This window comes from Erinaceus europaeus, chromosome 17 (genome assembly GCF_950295315.1).
Source record: "Erinaceus europaeus chromosome 17, mEriEur2.1, whole genome shotgun sequence".
NCBI classification, from domain to species: Eukaryota; Metazoa; Chordata; class Mammalia; order Eulipotyphla; family Erinaceidae; genus Erinaceus; species Erinaceus europaeus.
The window spans coordinates 5,044,459-5,059,853 of record NC_080178.1 but is presented as its reverse complement, the minus strand read 5'-3'; the positions used below and the strand labels follow the sequence as shown (position 1 = coordinate 5,059,853).

Below are 15,395 nucleotides of genomic sequence, written 5' to 3'. Positions count from 1 at the left end.
GCTGACCTGCGCACTGTCTGTCCCCCGGGCTCCTGCCCTCCCCTGCTGCCATCGGGTCTTGCTCTCGCGGTTCTTGCTTTAGCCTACTGGAGAGTATCTGGGGGGCGGGGGGGGGGGGATCTCTGGAGGTGGAGTGAGTTTCCAGAGCATCTGTCAGAGCAGGCTGCCTTTGCCAGGCACTGGAACGTAGGTGGCTGTGTGTTCCCTGTGCACATCCGACATCCTCTCGTTTGTCCCGCAGCTGGAGGGCGACACCATCACCTTGAAGCCCCGGCCTTCTACAGATCTGACCAACAGCAGCGCTCCGTCCCCCTCCCACAAGGTACAGCGCAGCGTCTCAGCCAACCCCAAGCAGCGGCGCTTCAGCGACCAGGGTACGTGCGCCGGAGGGTCCCAGAGGTGGGGCGCGGCCTTCTCCCAAGAGGCCCCAGGTTCTGACACGCCTGGGTTTTGGTCCCGGTCCAGCCACTTGCTAGCAGTGTGACTGTGTGTCAGGCCCTCGCTGGCCTCCGCCTCCCCGAGAGGGTCTGGGGGCTGCCGCCCTGACTCCTGCCCGCCGTCCCTCTGGCCCAGCAGCTGGCCCCGCCATTCCCACCTCCAACTCCTACTCGAAGAAAACCCAGAGCAACAACGCAGAGAACAAGCGGCCGGAGGAGGAGCGGGAGTCGGGGCGGAAAGCCGGCAGCACTGCCAAAGTGCCTCCCAGCCCCCTGCCCGGCCTGGAGAGAAAGAAGGCCACCCCCACGCCCTCCACGGTGAGCCCCCGTCCTGTTCTGCAGCGGGGCCTCCCCAGGCCCCGACCTCTGGGGCCACGGGTGCCAGCTGTGGAAATCCTGGCCCCCAGAGTCAGAGCAGAAAAGCGACACGTCTCCAGCAACACCCCTGTCCCTTCCCCACACAGAACAGTGTCCTCTCCAGCAGCACAAACCGAAGCAGGAACTCCCCGCTCCTGGAGAGGGCCAGCCTGGGCCAGGCCTCCATCCAGAACGGCAAGGACAGGTGAGCGGGCCCTCGGGGAGCCTCTCCCTGCACCCTGTCCTGGAGCCAAGACCTCCGCCCTGCCCTCCTCGCTGTGCTGTCCCTGTCACACTCCGTGGTCGTCTGCTTCCTCACGCACCTAGGGTGTGGTGGGTGGGGCTCTGTTTGGGGAACCCAGCTCAGGGCAGCCCCAAGAGATGCCCAGGGAGTGCGGGCTGTACACATCGAGGGAGGGGATCCCAGCCATGTCCCCAAGAACAGCAGGCTCCATCCTTGACCACCAGCCTCCCTTCACAACACTCTGCCCTCCTGGCACCCAGGCAGCCTGGCCCTCAGCAGTGCAGGGACCCCCGGGCCCCTCAGCCCCAGGCCACACCGCCAGCTCTCCCGCGCTGTGACTTCCTCCCAGGCTGCGCTCCTCAGCTCAGACTCGCTCCTCTGCACTGCTCCCCAGGTTCCCTGCTTCCAGCTCTGGCCCTCCTCGCCTCCTCCCCAGCCCTTGGCCCACCCCTAACCCAGGCTTCTCCGCTGCTTTTGTCTCCTAGCCTAACCATGCCAGGGTCCCGGGCCTCCACGGCTTCCGCTTCTGCCGCGGTCTCTGCGGCCCGGCCCCGCCAGCACCAGAAATCCATGTCCGCCTCCGTGCACCCCAACAAGGCCACTGGGCTGCCCCCCACGGACAGTAACTGTGAGGTGCCGCGGCCCAGGCAAGTGCGCTGGGGCAGCTGGTGGCCCCCTGACCCCCGCCCCGCCAGTTTCTTCCCACCCGGGGGTCCCCGCTCTGCTCTTGTCACCTTAGTCACACACATGGCTCTGTCCCCGACAGTCAGGAAGTGGAGGGAATAAAAACTGGCTTACTGGGCCTCTTCCTCCAGTTCTCCCTGTCAGAGCAGATATGCCAGAGGCCGTCTGAGGCTCCAGAGGGAAGCCTTTCTGTTCTGAGCCCTCCTGGACTCCCCTAGGACCCAGGGACAGTCAGCACCACAGGGACTCAGTCCTCGAGAGTTGGTTCACGTTGTCCCCTTGAGGTTCCGGCCTGCCTCGCTCCCAGGAGCCACTTCTCTCCAGCCTGTACTGCTCCCCACACACGTGTCCTGTGCCACTTGCCCTCCCGACCATCTCCTTCCAGTGTCCGCAGTGGTCACCCCTCCCTGCTGTGTCCTCTGTGATGACTGCTCTGCCCCGGTGTCCCCCTCCCATCCCCGCACCCGCCGCGGCTGTCCCCCGACACCCCCGTTGTCGCTCTCTCCCACAGCACAGCCCCCCAGCGCGTCCCCGTCGCCTCCCCCTCCGCCCACAACATCAGCAGCGGAGGAGCCCCAGAGCGAACGAACTTCCCCCGTGGCGTGTCCAGCCGCAGCACCTTCCACGCCGGCCAGCTGCGGCAGGTCCGGGACCAGCAGAACCTGCCCTTTGGGGTGAGCCCGGCCTCCCCCTCCGGCAACAGCCAGGGCCGGCGGGGGGCCTCCGGCAGCATCTTCAGCAAGTTCACCTCCAAGTTTGTGCGCAGGTGAGTTGCACACCCGGGTGGCAGAGGGTCCAGGGACCCCAGCAGCTTGCCGAAGTCCTAGGGGTGTGGGGAGTCTAAGACGCCAGGCCTTGGTCAGCACCTTTGGTGCCCAGAGCCATCCCATCTCTGTCGGGCCTCTCCCCAAACTCCTGAGACACCCCTGGTTCTCTGGCCTCAAGCAGATGGCCGCTGCCGCCTCCTCCCTGGGAGAGTGTGAACTCAGCTGCTAAAATAAAAGCCCCCCCCATCTCTCCTGGGTTCCCATGGAAACTTCTACCGGGGTGACGCAGCTGCAAAGTCATGAGGCAGGAGCCAGGCAGGCCCCTGGGAGTTTGCTGGGTCCCGTGTCTGGGCCCCTTGGACCTCCTTCACCCCCACCCCACCCCTGGCTGGTCCTGTCTCCCTCCGCTGCAGCCCGTTCTTCTGTGGGTGGGGCAAGAAGGGACCATGAATGAGCCTGAAGACTGGGGGGTCAGGGCCAGGCTGAGGCAGACTCCACATGGGACTCGTGCATCGACACCCCCAAAGGGAGGGTGGCCTCGTTCTTGGGTGCACTGAGCACCCGGGTCTCCGCCCAGGGCTTCTTGCGGTAGCTCGGAGGGGCCCTGGGAGCTGCAGGGCCTGTGGTGTCCCCCCACCCCCCCCCTCTCCCCCCGCTGGGGCCGACATGAGGGAGCCCTTTCCTGGGCAGGTGGGGTGTCCCGGGCTCCAGTCCCGCTGAGCGGCTCTTCCACAGAGGTGACCCCTGAACCTGTAAAGCCCACCCCACCTGCTTATCCACATACCGTCTTGTTGGTTTTTTTTTTTTATTTCTTTTTTTATTTTGTCTTTTTGTTTGTTTGTTTTTTTTTTAGAAATCTGTCTTTCAGGTTTGCCAGAAGGTAGGCGTTGAGCCCGCTGTGTGTGTGTGTGTGTGTCTGTCTGTCTGTCTGTCCTGTGTCCTGCCTCGTCACTAACTCCCCTTTTTTGGCTCTTGCTCCCCCTCCATCCGCTAACCACATTGTGTGGTCCCTCTCCTGCCATCTTAAAGGGACGAAACCACCTCAGCTGAGAGGCAGTGCAGAGGCGGACGCCCCCTCAGGACAGTGTCTCGGGATGCCGGGCCCGCCCTTGGCGAGGGGCCCCTGTGGGCATTCTCCCTTTAAGATCGTCTTCCCCACACCCCGCACCCCGCACCCCACCCCTCCGCCAGCGCTGCTTCCTGCGGCCTGTCCCGTCTGCAGTCTGCATGTGGTGTGAAGGGCGTCTGGGATGGTGTCTCGCTCACTCACTCTCAGTCGGGGCTCCGGGGCTCTGGGCTGCATGACCTCCTGCCCCATCCTCAGGTGACAGGAATTTGGAGGCGCAGCAGGGACACTGGGGTCCCAGGGCTGTAGTCTGATGCCTCTGGGCCCAAGGAGCCTGGTTCCTCAGGCCTGGGCCACAGCACCCCCTGCTGGCAGCTCCCTGCACAACCAGACCGGCCCCACCCCCTCCCTCAAGCAGCTGGGTGCAGGAAGGAAGCCACCTCCCTGGGCAGTCTCATGGCCTCCCTCGCTCTCTGCCCTGAGACCTGGCCTCTGGTGTCTCCCTCTCTAGGCTCTTCCACCTGGCCCTGTCCTCTCCCTCCCAGGAGATGGGGCTGGGCGCCCTGGCCCAGGGCAGTCGGCCCACCTTGTGCAGGGCCAGGAGCCTGGCAGGCACCCCAGTGGGTCTGCAGGGGCCCTCCCAGCTCTGGGCTGCACGGCTGGCTGCTGACTCGGGCCTCTCATGGGATGGGGGCGGGGGCTCCTCTCTTGGGCAGCGGCCCGGCCACGCTGGTCTGCCTGTGTCTGCTGTGTCTTTGTGTTTCTTTTCCATGTGCTGCTGCGCCTCCTCCCTCCCTCCCTCTCCCCCCACATACAGCCCTGCCCTCCTCGCAGTCCTGTACCAGCTCCAGGCACCCACCCACCACACAGCCCAGAGCTGGAGCAGCCGCTCAGCGGGCCCAGGCCTCTCCCCACCCACCCCGGTGCCCGCCTGCCCTGCCCTGCCCTGCCCTGCCCTGCCCTGCCCTGCCGGCGCCCTCCCATCTGCACCGGCAGATGGCCCAGGCCCGGCAGGCAGGGGTGATGCAGGATGGGGGCCTTGGCTGCCCCCCTCCCTGGCACACGCCCAGCCCTTCAGCTCCAGGCCCTTCTGTCTCCTGAGAGGGGATGTGCCCCAGGCCCCCGCCAGGGGAGCCGGCCAGACCCTGGGGCGCAGGAGCACAGAGCCCCCCAACAGCCAGCCCTCCCCCCCAGTGGGGAGCTGGGGAGGGTCCCGGTGCCCGCAGAGTGGCCGCCGGGTGCCATGTTGGTGTGCCCACCCGCTGGGGGCCCCTCCCCAGGGCCCCACCCGGGACTGTGCCCCAAGGAGCGAGAGGTCCCAGTACTAAACTCTCCCTCGCTCTGTTTTTTGAGGAACCTGAATGAACCCGAAAGCAAAGACCGAGTGGAGACGCTCAGGTGAGAGGGCAGGAGCCAGCCCGCCCCGCCCCCGGGGCCCCCCAGGCCGGGCGCCTCCCCACTGTGCTGGGTGTGGCCCCTCTGGGCCTGCAGGGAGGCCCCTTCCCGCCAGCCCCCTCCCACACCACCCTCCCACCCATCCCCACCCGCCCCCACCCGCCTCTGCGACCGACCTGCTGCGCCTCTGGGGGCCCGCGCCCGCGCCCGCGCCTGACCCTCCCCCTCCCCCAGGCCCCACGTGGTGGGCGGCGCCAACGACAAGGACAAGGAGGAGTTCCGGGAGGCCAAGCCGCGCTCGCTGCGCTTCACGTGGAGCATGAAGACCACGAGCTCCATGGAGCCCAACGAGATGATGCGGGAGATCCGCAAGGTGCTGGACGCCAACAGCTGCCAGAGCGAGCTGCACGAGAAGTACATGCTGCTGTGCGTGCACGGCACGCCGGGCCACGAGAGCTTCGTGCAGTGGGAGATGGAGGTGTGCAAGCTGCCGCGCCTCTCGCTCAACGGCGTGCGCTTCAAGCGGATATCGGGCACCTCCATGGCCTTCAAGAACATTGCCTCCAAAATCGCCAACGAGCTCAAGCTTTAACGCCGCGCCCGCCGCCGCCGCCGCCGCCGCGCCGGACTGAGTGTGGGGCCGCGCCCGCCGCCCCGCCGTTTCTCTTCCAGCCCGTGGGGCTGGGATGGGCCGACCCCCCACGCCCGGCCCCTGCCCCAGAGTCCTCTCTCCCCCGCCCGCACAGGATGGGGAGGGGCAGGGGGGCAGGGCTCCCCCACGGTACTGCGGTTGCACAGAGTATTTCGCCTAAACCAAGAAGTTTTTTTATTACCAAAAAGAGGAAAAAAAGAAAAAAAAAAATCCCAGCGGCCACCTTTCCTCCCTGCCCCCTCGGGACAGAGACTGGATCTGTGGGCTCCCGGGAGGTGGCTCAGGGCTGGACACTCAGGCAGAGAGGCGGGGCCGCCAGGCCCTCCGCCAGGCCCGCTGCGGGCTGCTCCCCCTCTCCCTTCCTCCGCCCCTCCCTCCCTCCCTCCCAGCAAACCACCAGAGGTGGCCTTCCCTGACCCGGCCCTGGGCGCAGGCCTGGGCGGGGCGGGGTGCTGCTCGGCCTGGGGGGCGCAGGCGGCGGGGCCGGCGACAGGGCGAGGGGCTCCGGCCCCCCCACACACACTGTCCCCCCCGCCCCTCCCTCCCCCAGAGCTGGGCATTTCCTTCCACAAGCTGCTGTGGGGACTTCTGTTCCCCTCCTCAAGTCTGTGCCATCTTCTCCCACCCCTGCTGTGGTGGCGGGGCTGACCCCGTGGGGGGAAGGGGTGCCGCAGGGCCGCCTCCCCAGCCCTCCCTTTCTGGGGGAGCCTTGGTCTGAAAGCACAGCCCCCTGCCGCCCCTCCATTGGCATTAACCTGGGCGCCAGCCCGGCCCTAACGCTGACCCTCACTCCTCTCTCGGCCTTGCCTTTCCTTCCTGACACCTCATCCCCCCTCAGGACGTGGCCCGCAGCCCGGGAGGGGACAGACATGGAGGTCAGGCCACCGGGCTGGCTCTGGGCGCCGGGCTGGTGACGGCCACTGCACCCCTTAATTTATTTCTCTGCTGTTTCTGTTCTTGAGAAAAACGAGGGAGGAGGGGGTGGTTCCTGCAGAGGCCACCCCTGGGACCCTCACCTGAGTTGTACATTTTTTTGTGATGGGTTTTTTTTTTTTTCTTTTTTGATTTATGATGACCCCACTCCTAATTATCACTCCTCCGCCCCGCCCCCCCCCAGGCCAGGCTCCGTGGCAGGTCGGGCCCTTGGGTCCCCGGAAGGGGCACCGCCAACCTCAGCCTTCCTGCCGCCCCAAGTCGTAGCCCCTTCTCCCCCCCCCCCCCCCCCCCCCCCCGCGGCTCTGGCTCTGACCAAGGGCTCCCCTCTCTCCCCTCCCGCCCCATGGAACAGCCCCGGTGCTCCCAGGGCCAGAGGGCTCGACTTGGCTCCCAAAGGGGGTGGTGGTGGGGGGGCTCCGAGGCAAGGTGGCCCCTCCCCACCCAGCCCCCTCCTGCACTTAGTTTCTCCTCTGGATCAAACTCGTAATAAAGAGAATGTTTGGAATCCGAGCTGCCTCCTCCGTTTCTTCTCCCAACCGGGCAGGGACCCAGTCCCTGTGGGCGGGCACCCCCTTCTGGGGTGAAGCCAGGACGGGCAACACCCCCCCCACCACCACCTCCCCAACAGAGCCCAGGGCCTTTTACCAGCAAGGAGAGCACTCCGCCAGGCTGAAGGTTTTCTCAGATCTTTATTAAAAAAAAAAAAAAAAAAAAAACTTCTGAAAAATAAACCCATGTCTGCATATGTCCTGGCCCTCTCAGCCTCGGGGCGCTGGGGGCACCCCCTGCCCGCCTCCCCCTCCAACCCCACACTAACAGCCAGCTCCATGTCCTCTCCCGCCCCCAGCTACGGTCACTAACCACCACCACCCCCACCCCCCCAAGGCCAGGCCGGCCGAGGTGGGCCCTGGGCCCTTCCGTCCTCGATGGCCTTCGGGCTCAGAGTGAGGGGGCCGGGGGTTCCAGGGGGGCTCCGATCAGGGTGGGCGGAGGCTGGGCACCCGGGCGAGCCCCGTGGCGGGAGGCGGCCAGCGCCGGCCGGATGAGGGGAGGGGGCGGCTGGTTGGGGGCCAGGCGCGGCTGCAGGAAGCGGCCCTGCTGCAGGGGGGGCGGCTGGCGGAGCAGGGTGGGCGCCGTGGGCAGCGGCGGCCTCAGCAACGGCGGCGGCTGCGACAGCGAAGTGGGCGGCGTGGGCGGGGGCGGCACGGGGGGCGCCGGCCGGGGCGCCGACGTGGACACGGCTGTGATCTGGACCTGCAGGGGGAGAGGGGCGAGTGAGGGGCTGCCCATCCACGCCCGCCCCCCGCCCCCCGCCCCCCGCCCCCGGCAGGCCGCTGGCTGCCCCTGCTCTCACTTCGTCGTCCTCCTCCAGCGCCGGCGCGGGCGCGGGTGCGGGCGCGGGTGCAGGGGTGGGCACGGGCGGCGCCCTGCGCGCCTCCTCCGCGGGGGCGGCGGGGGCGGCGGGGGCTGGTGCTGCGGGCGCCCCGTCCTGCTCGGCCTCCCACTCCTGCAGCACCTCTTCCAGGTTGAAGCGGCGCCGGTAGCTCACGAAGAACGTCTTCACCTGAGTCAGGGTCTTGTTGCCGATCACCTCGGCTATGGCCCCGAAGTCCTTGCCGTACCGCCGGATGGCTGCAGAGGGTGCCAGTGAGCACCCCTCCCCAGTGAGGGACCCCCGAGTCCACCCTGCTCCCCAAGCGGCTGGGGACAGTCCCGACGCACCTTGCACGGCCAAAAGCTGCTCGTCTGTGGTCCAGCGGGAGTTGAACTTCATGTTGGCCTGGAAAAGCACGGGGCAGGGCCCTTAGCCTCGAGGGACAGGGCCCAGGAGATGGGGGGAGGCAGGGAGAGCAGAGGGAGCTTGGGACCCGCACGCCAGAGATCCAGGGTTCCACCCCAGGACTACCAAAAGCCAAAGCTCTGGTAATAAACGACGGCAGGGGGAAATGAGTGGGGTGGCCGGGGAAGTGGCACAGCACAGAAGTCCCAAGTTCAATCCCCAGCATCGCATGTGTCAGACTGATGCTCTGGTTCTGTCTCCCTCATAAATAAATCTTAAAAAAAAAAGGGGGGGGGAGGCATGGGGCCTGGTGGTGGCGCACCTGGTTAAGCGCATTTATTATAATGCGCAAGGACCAGGGTTCGAGCCCCCATCCTCACCTGCAGGGGGAAAGCTTTACAAGTGCTGAAGCAGCGCTGCAGGTGTCTCTCCGTCTCGCTCCCTCTCTATCACCCCCTTCCCTCTTGGTTTCTGGCTGTCTCTACCCAATAAATAAAGATAATAAAAAGGGGGCAGTAGAGCAGTGGGTTAAGAGCAGATGGCGAGGAGGCCAGCAGGGGCTTCGCTTCACAGGCGGTGGTGAAGCAGGTCTGCAGGTGTCTTTCTCCTCTCTGTCCTCTCAATTTCTCTCTGTCCTATCCAAACCAACAGCAATGACAATAACAAGGGAAACAAAAATGGGGGAGGGGGATGGCCTCCAGGAGCAGTGGATTCATAGTGCAGGCACCCAGCCCCAGCGATAACCCTGGAGGCAAAAAAAAAAAAAAAAAAAAGGTGAGGGGGGAACAGTGGCGCACATACTCATGCTCAAGCTCCTGGTCCCCACCTATATGGGGGGGGGGGGGTGTGCTTCGTGTGCAGTGAAGCAGGGTTAGAGGTACCTCTTCCTCTCCCATCTTCCCACCCACCCTCAATTTCTCTGTCCTAAGAGGTATAAGAAAAATTAAATAGGGGGGCAGGGGAGACGGCATAATGGTTCTGCAAATGACTTGCTTTTTTTTTTTTTTTTGTCTCCAGGATTATTGCTGGGGCTCAGTGCCCACACTATGAACCTACTGCTCCTGGAGGCTGTTTTTTTTATATATATATATTTATTTTATTTATTTATTCCCTTTTGTTGCCCTTGTTGTTTTATTGTTGTAGTTATTATTGTTGTTGTCATTGTTGGATAGGACAGAGAGAAATGGAGAGAGGAGGGGAAGACAGAGAGGAGGAGAGAAAGACAGACACCTGCAGACCTGCTTCACCGCCTGTGAAGCGACTCCCCTGCAGGTGGGGAGCCGGGGTTCGAACCGGGATCCTTATGCCGGTCCTTGTGCTTTGCGCCACCTGCGCTTAACCCGCTGTGCTACAGCCCGACTCCCTTGGAGGCTGTTTTTTCCCTATTGTTGCCCTTGTTGTTTATCACTGTTCTCACTGTCGTCGTTGTTGGACAGGACAGAGAGAAATGGAGAGAGGAGGAGAAGACAGAGAGGGGGCGAGAAAGATAGACAGACACCTGCAGACCTGCTCCACTGCTTGTGAAGTGACCCCTGGAGGTGGGGAGCCAGGGGCTTGAGCCAGGATCCTTCGGCCAGTCCTTGGTGCTTTGCGCCATGTGTGCTTAACCCGATGCACTACTGCCCGGCCCCCTGCAAGTGATTTTCATGCCTAAGGCTTCAAGGTCCCAGGTTCAGTCCTCTGCACTACCATAAGCCAGAGCTGAGCAGAGCTCTGGCCTCTCTCTGAGTCTTTCTCTTTTATTAAAATAAGTTATTTAAAAAGAAAAAGTGTAAGAACAGGTGAACAATTACAGGACACATACTTTACATAGGCCCTGGGTTCGAGCCCTAGCACCAAAATAAGACGAACAAAACGCTAGAGATTACACCATGAGATGCTGGGTCCGATTCCAGGTACCATGTATGCCAAAGGGATGCCCATGCACACGCTCTTCCTCTCCCACTAAAGGAATCAATCTAGAAGGAAAGGGGGCAGGGCAGACGCGGTTCCCCCACTGCAACAGTGTCCTGCCAAGGACCCAGGTTCCAGCCCTGGGTCGACACCTGCAGGGAGGACGCTTCACAGGCACCGGGGAGGTGCTGTGCTATACAGCTACTTCTCTCTGCCTAGCGCAGGGGTGGGGCCTATGCGGCTATATTCTTTGGTCTGTTTTTCCGCATATCGACTTGATTTATTTTTTCCACAGCACTGCTAGGCTCTGGTTTATGGTGCTTTGGGGACTGAATTTGGGACTTCAGAGCCTCAGGTATGAAAGTATTTGCATAACCATTCCGTTATCTCCTCTGCCACCTAAGTGCTAATTTTTAAGTCAATTAGTCTGTATGTGAATGATGTTACAGATACATTCAAATGGCCCCTGGCAGAAAAAAAAAAAAAAAAAAGTTCCTCACCCTTGACTGACAGAAAAGGAGCCAGGCCTTGGTACACCTGGTTGAGCACACATGTTACAAGGCGAAAGGACCAGGGTTCTAGCCCCCGTCCCCACCTGCAGAAGGGGAGCAGGTGTCTCTGTCTCTCCCTCTCTCTCTCTCTCCCTTCCCTCTTGATGTCTGGCTGCCTCTGTCCACAATAAATAAAGATAATAAAAACCATTTATTAAAAGAGATAGAAAAAAAAAAAAAAAACACAAGCGAAGTAGCTGCTGGGCTGGGTTTACCAAGCCCCAGCGGTAAGCCCTGGAGGCAAAAAGAGAACAAGGAAAAGGGGAATGAAAGAAGGGCGTGGAGGCCCCATTCTCCACACACAAGTCCCCTCTCTGGTCCTGCAGAGCAAGCTTTACCTCCGGGGGGCGCAGTGGGTCAATGCCACCCTCCAGGGCCTGGCGGAGGCTGCTGTTGGTCTGCTTCATGCTTTGCACCTGCAAAGAGGCCGAGCAAGGAAGGGTCATCACACCTAGAAGATCACCAGCCCCACCTCTGTCCCTCCCTCTCAGCTTCTAGGAAGACAGGCCACCGCGCACAGAAGGTCAAACCCCACCACCAGCTAGCAGCCCAGACAGTGGCCAGGAGGCTGCCCCACCCTCCACACACTTCAGTACCCTCCCTTCCCAGAAAAGGATTGGTCAGCTGCAGACCCCACCTGGCGCTTGAGGGAGACGAGCTGGGAATCCAGGCCTCGCAGGGTGAGGTTGGCGAGGTCGGGGCTCCCGGACACAGCGGTCAGGCCCTCGGGGCTCAGGTACATGCCCTTAGGGGGGCGCCGACGGGTTCGCAGTGGGTGGTGGCGGTACTGAGACCCCTGGGCCTCCTTCTTCCCAGGCCCTGGGCGGGCATTCAGGGGCCGAGAAGGCAGAGGCTGGCGGGGAGAGGAGAAGGCATGGGTGCAGGGCCCAGGACAGAGCTCACCAGGGGGCACAGACGGCCGAACCACTGGGGAGCCTCTCACCTCTCTCTTGGGGTCCCCGGCATCCGGCTCCCCCTCACTCACGGCTCCTCTTCCCTCTTCAAGCTCATCGCTGGCAACACAGGGGTGGCATGAGGCAGGGATCCCCCCCCAAGAGCCCCAAAGACCCTCCCAACCCAGCCTCAGCTCCAGCCCCAGCCCTGCCCGGCTCCCACCTGTCTTCTTTGTCCTTCCGGCCACCCAGCCGCCGGGCCTGTCTGTCCATCACGCTGGTGCGGCTACGAGTCTTCTTCCAGGAGTAGTAATACTTCACCAGGCTGGGGATCAGCTTGTCCGGCAACTGTGAGGGGCAGAGCCAGAGGCTGGGGTCCCCCCACACTGGGCTCTGTGCAGGCTGGTGGGAAGGGAGACGGGGGGGGGGGGGGGGGGGTCACTCACCATCTGCTGGATACGCTGGAAGCACTTGCCATGGAAGCCGAAGGCTTGCTCAAACAGCACCTTGTCCTCCACCGTCCACTCGTCGGGGAAGGGCGTGAAGTTGGCCAGGTCGGCCAAGGACTTCTCCACGTCGTGTTTGTGCCATAGGAGCATGCCCAGCGCCTGGCCCGGACAGGGGTCAACTCAGGCTGCCAGCCCCCCAGGACCCCCCACAACAGCCCTGGAGGAATGGGGCTCACCTGCTCAATGTTGTAACCGTGCTTCTCCTTGGCCATGGCTATGTACTTATCAACTGGGGGGGGGAGGGGGTGGCTTAGAGAAAGGTGTCCCACCCCCACAAGCCCCCTCCCACAAGGGGAGCCCAAGACACCTCACCCTCATTTTTTTTTTTCTTAAGGCTAATTTATTTTTTTGGATAAAGACAGAGGAACTGAGAAGGGAGGCGGAGACCTGCAGCCCCGCTTCACCACTCTTGAAGCGTCCCCCCTGCAGGTGGGGATCTGCGGCTTGAACCCAGGTCTCTGAGCACTATAATGTGTGCGCTCAACCAAGTGCACCATCACCTGCCTCCTACTTTTTCTTTCTTTTTTTTTTTTACTACTTTTGGTGAAGCTGAGCACTGAACCTGGGAACTTCAGAGCCCCTCATGGGAGTCTCTTTGCATCATCACCATTATGCTGTCTCCTCCGCCCCCATTTTTTTTTTTTAAATAACATACATGAGATTAATCACTCTGGCACATGAGAGGCCAGGAATCGAACCCAGCTCATGCTTGCAAGCTCAAACCACTGCGGCGCCTCCCGGCCACCTCCAGCCCATTCTGAGGTGAGCTGGCACGACCCCCGCCCCCCACCCCACCCCCGCCAGGGAGGTCCGCGAGGCCCCGCCCACTCACGCTTGGCGTCGGACACGCAGTGGTTGGGCGACCACACCAGCATCCCCTTGAGCTCCTTGTTGCTGTAACGCGCTGGGCTCTCTGCAGAGGCGGGAGGGGCGATGGGTCCGAGGGGGGCCCCAGAGGTGAGGCCCAGAAGAGGAGGGGCAGAGACCCAGACAGGAAGGCAGAGCAGGAAAACTCAGCCTGCTGAGCTGGGCCACCCACCCCCACCCCAGCCCGCCCCGGCTGCCTGGTCTTCCAGGGGCGCCAGCCAAGGGCTCCCCCAGGTGGGGCGCGGGGCCAAGCCCGGGGCTCCCCCGCCCCCTCCGCAGCCTGCCCTGCCACTCACCGGGCTTGCACTCCGGAATCACGGCCTGGTAATTGGTTCCAACGCGGATCATGCTGTCTGTGGAGCCCAGGAGGAGGGAGAGGACTCAGGACTCCGGGGAGGGAGGACGGGAGGATGTGGCGGGGGGAGGTGGCTGGTCTGGGGTTCTCCTTCCTGACCACCCAGTGCCCCCCCCCCCCCGCAGCCGCCGCCGCCACCCTTTCTAGGAGGTGCACTTCTGCTCTGCCCCTTCAGCCCCAGGAGCAACTGGAAGCAGGAGCGACCTGCCTAGTCATGGGGGGTGTGGGGGGGGGAGGGGAGCAAGGGGCCAGTCGTGGGGCCCAGGCCACGCAGAGCCCTTTGTTCTGGCTGGGGGTCTGGGGCTAAGGGTGCAGGGCTGCCCCCCGCCCTGGACCACAGCCTGCAGGGAATCCGAGGCTCCTCCCAAGCACATGAACCTCAGAGCTCCGTTCAGCCACCCCGGGCCCCGCCAGACCTCAGGCCCCGCAAGGTGGGAAGGTGCGAGGGACCGACCCCCGCTATTGGGGGCGGGGTGGGGTCCTGCGTCCCTGAGGGGCTGAGGGCAGGCCGGGCAGCACCGCCTCCTGGACAGAGGCCCTGGGCCGGCGGCCTGGGGGAGAAGAGAAGCAGGGCAGAGGTCGAGCAGCAAGGGTGCAGGAGCCCGGATCGGGGCTCCCCCTGCAGCCCGGCGCGCCCCCCGCACCCCTCCGTGCGCCTGTGGCCCCAGCCCGGACTCACCGTGGGAGTGCTCCTCCTCGCTGCTGTCATCCTCCGAGGGGGACTGCGCGCCGTTGGGCGCCGTCTTGGCCCGGCTGCGGGACAGGATCCCGGAGCCCGCGCTCGGCTTCTCCATCACCGAGGGCATTCCCCCGCCCGGCCGCCCCGGGGGGCGCAGGAGCCCGCGGAGCGCCGCGCCGCCCGGCCTGGAGGGGTCGCCACTGAGGCTGCGAGAGGCCGGAGGTCAGCGTGGCCGGGGGCCGGCGGCCCGGCTCCCCGCGACCCCCGCGGGCGAGGGCGGCAGAAAAAGTTTGTGCAGAAGTGGGGCGCGCGGGGGGCGCGCGCGAGGTCCGGAGCGGCTGGGGCGCGCTCGCTCCGTGCGCTCCGCGGGGTCGGGGGGGGACGCCCCCCGGAACAGTCGGGGCGCCCTGCCCCCGGGGGGCGCCGGGGCAGGCGGCCCACGCAGCTCCCGGGCGGGCGCGAGGGGCGCCCCCCCCACCCGGGCTCGGCGTTCCGGGCTGCACCCGGGCCCCCGAGCGGGGACCCCCGTGTCTCGGCCGGACCCCGCGCGCGACGGCAGGCGGGAGGGCAGCACCGGGGGCAGCGGGACGCGCGCCGCGCGGCGCCGGGCAGAGTTGCGGGGAGGCGGGCGGAGCGCGCGGCGGACGCCGCCTCGCACCCTCGCGCTCGCCCCGCGCGCGGCCCGGCCCGCTCGCCGCCGCCGCCGCTCTTCGCGCACACAATGAAGCGCTGGCAGGGAAGTAGTGCCGGCTGCGGCCTCAGCACCCCTCCCCCAGCCGATGCCTCCGCCAGCTGAACATCTGGCCCCGGGTGGGAGGAGGCCGGGGCGGCGCCTGGGGCCGGGCCGAACCTCCAGGGGGTGGGGTCAGGCCCCGGGAGCGCGCGCGCGCCGCGGCCCCCCGACCCGGCGGCTACCCGGACCTGCCCCCCTGGAGGGACCCCTCGGCTCCCCCCAGGAGCCCCGGGGTCGCCCCGCCCCCGCCCCCGCGCGTCCGGCCCGCGCCCCCCGACTCAGGTTACCCCCGCCGGTCCCCGGGGCCCCGAGGCCGCCCGCCCGGGTGGAGCCCAGCTTTTCCTTCCATTTCCCTTCCTGTCAAGGAACTCCCCGCCCCCCCTTCCGCAGGGGGACCCCCCACTCCCCCCCCCACCCCGGCAGGCGCCCTTGGGGGCCCGAGCGGATGGGAGTCCTCCACAGGGCGAGGGACGCATTCCTGCAAGAGCTACTGTGCATCTGGGGGTGCCCAGGGGTCACCCCGCTCCTCTGTCCCCGCGGCCCGCGTGCACCCCACCGCGGTGGCCTCTGGGGCGGCGGGGTGGAGGGGACGGTCTC

At 64.9% G+C, this 15,395-nt stretch overlaps 2 protein-coding genes across 9 annotated transcripts in view; one reads left to right on the top strand and one right to left on the bottom strand.

Moving 5' to 3' along the window:
- Positions 1 to 7,043, top strand: part of MARK2 (microtubule affinity regulating kinase 2) — a 62,413-nt gene extending 55,370 nt beyond the window's left edge. For 4 of the 8 annotated variants that reach the window (XM_016186224.2, XM_060176181.1, XM_060176177.1 and 1 more), the window contains exons 12-18: positions 242 to 374; positions 577 to 755; positions 902 to 999; positions 2,234 to 2,488; positions 3,343 to 3,369; positions 4,909 to 4,953; positions 5,185 to 7,043. In XM_016186224.2, the coding sequence (XP_016041710.1) occupies positions 242 to 374; positions 577 to 755; positions 902 to 999; positions 2,234 to 2,488; positions 3,343 to 3,369; positions 4,909 to 4,953; positions 5,185 to 5,542 (1,095 nt within the window). In that variant the 3' untranslated portion in view covers positions 5,543 to 7,043. Of the gene's footprint in view, positions 1 to 241; positions 375 to 576; positions 756 to 901; positions 1,000 to 1,523; positions 2,182 to 2,233; positions 2,489 to 3,342; positions 3,370 to 4,908; positions 4,954 to 5,184 lie in introns of those variants that run through there. The other 4 variants (XM_007518541.3, XM_060176179.1, XM_007518540.3 and 1 more) reach the window with 3 other exon arrangements.
- A 212-nt stretch (positions 7,044 to 7,255) lies between these two features.
- Positions 7,256 to 14,730, bottom strand: RCOR2 (REST corepressor 2). Its single transcript, XM_060176183.1, has 12 exons — positions 14,066 to 14,730; positions 13,328 to 13,384; positions 12,997 to 13,077; positions 12,341 to 12,393; positions 12,102 to 12,263; positions 11,879 to 12,003; positions 11,706 to 11,775; positions 11,400 to 11,615; positions 11,101 to 11,178; positions 8,261 to 8,318; positions 7,893 to 8,170; positions 7,256 to 7,792 (listed from the first exon to the last, which is right to left on the bottom strand). The coding sequence occupies exons 1-12, from the start codon at positions 14,190 to 14,192 to the stop codon at positions 7,478 to 7,480; spliced, it is 1,620 nt and encodes a 539-aa protein (XP_060032166.1). The 5' UTR covers positions 14,193 to 14,730; the 3' UTR covers positions 7,256 to 7,477.
- Positions 14,731 to 15,395: the final 665 nt, after the last annotated feature.

Coding starts and splice junctions, on each gene's coding strand:
- RCOR2 (XM_060176183.1), bottom strand. CDS start 14,192: ATGCCCTCGGTGATGGAGAAGCCGAGCGCGGGCTCCGGGATCCTGTCC. Junction 11,179..11,399: donor TCGTCTCCCTCAAGCGCCAG/GTGGGGTCTGCA, acceptor GCCTCTTTGCAG/GTGCAAAGCATGAAGCAGAC. Junction 8,171..8,260: donor GCAGCTTTTGGCCGTGCAAG/GTGCGTCGGGAC, acceptor CACCCTCTGCAG/CCATCCGGCGGTACGGCAAG.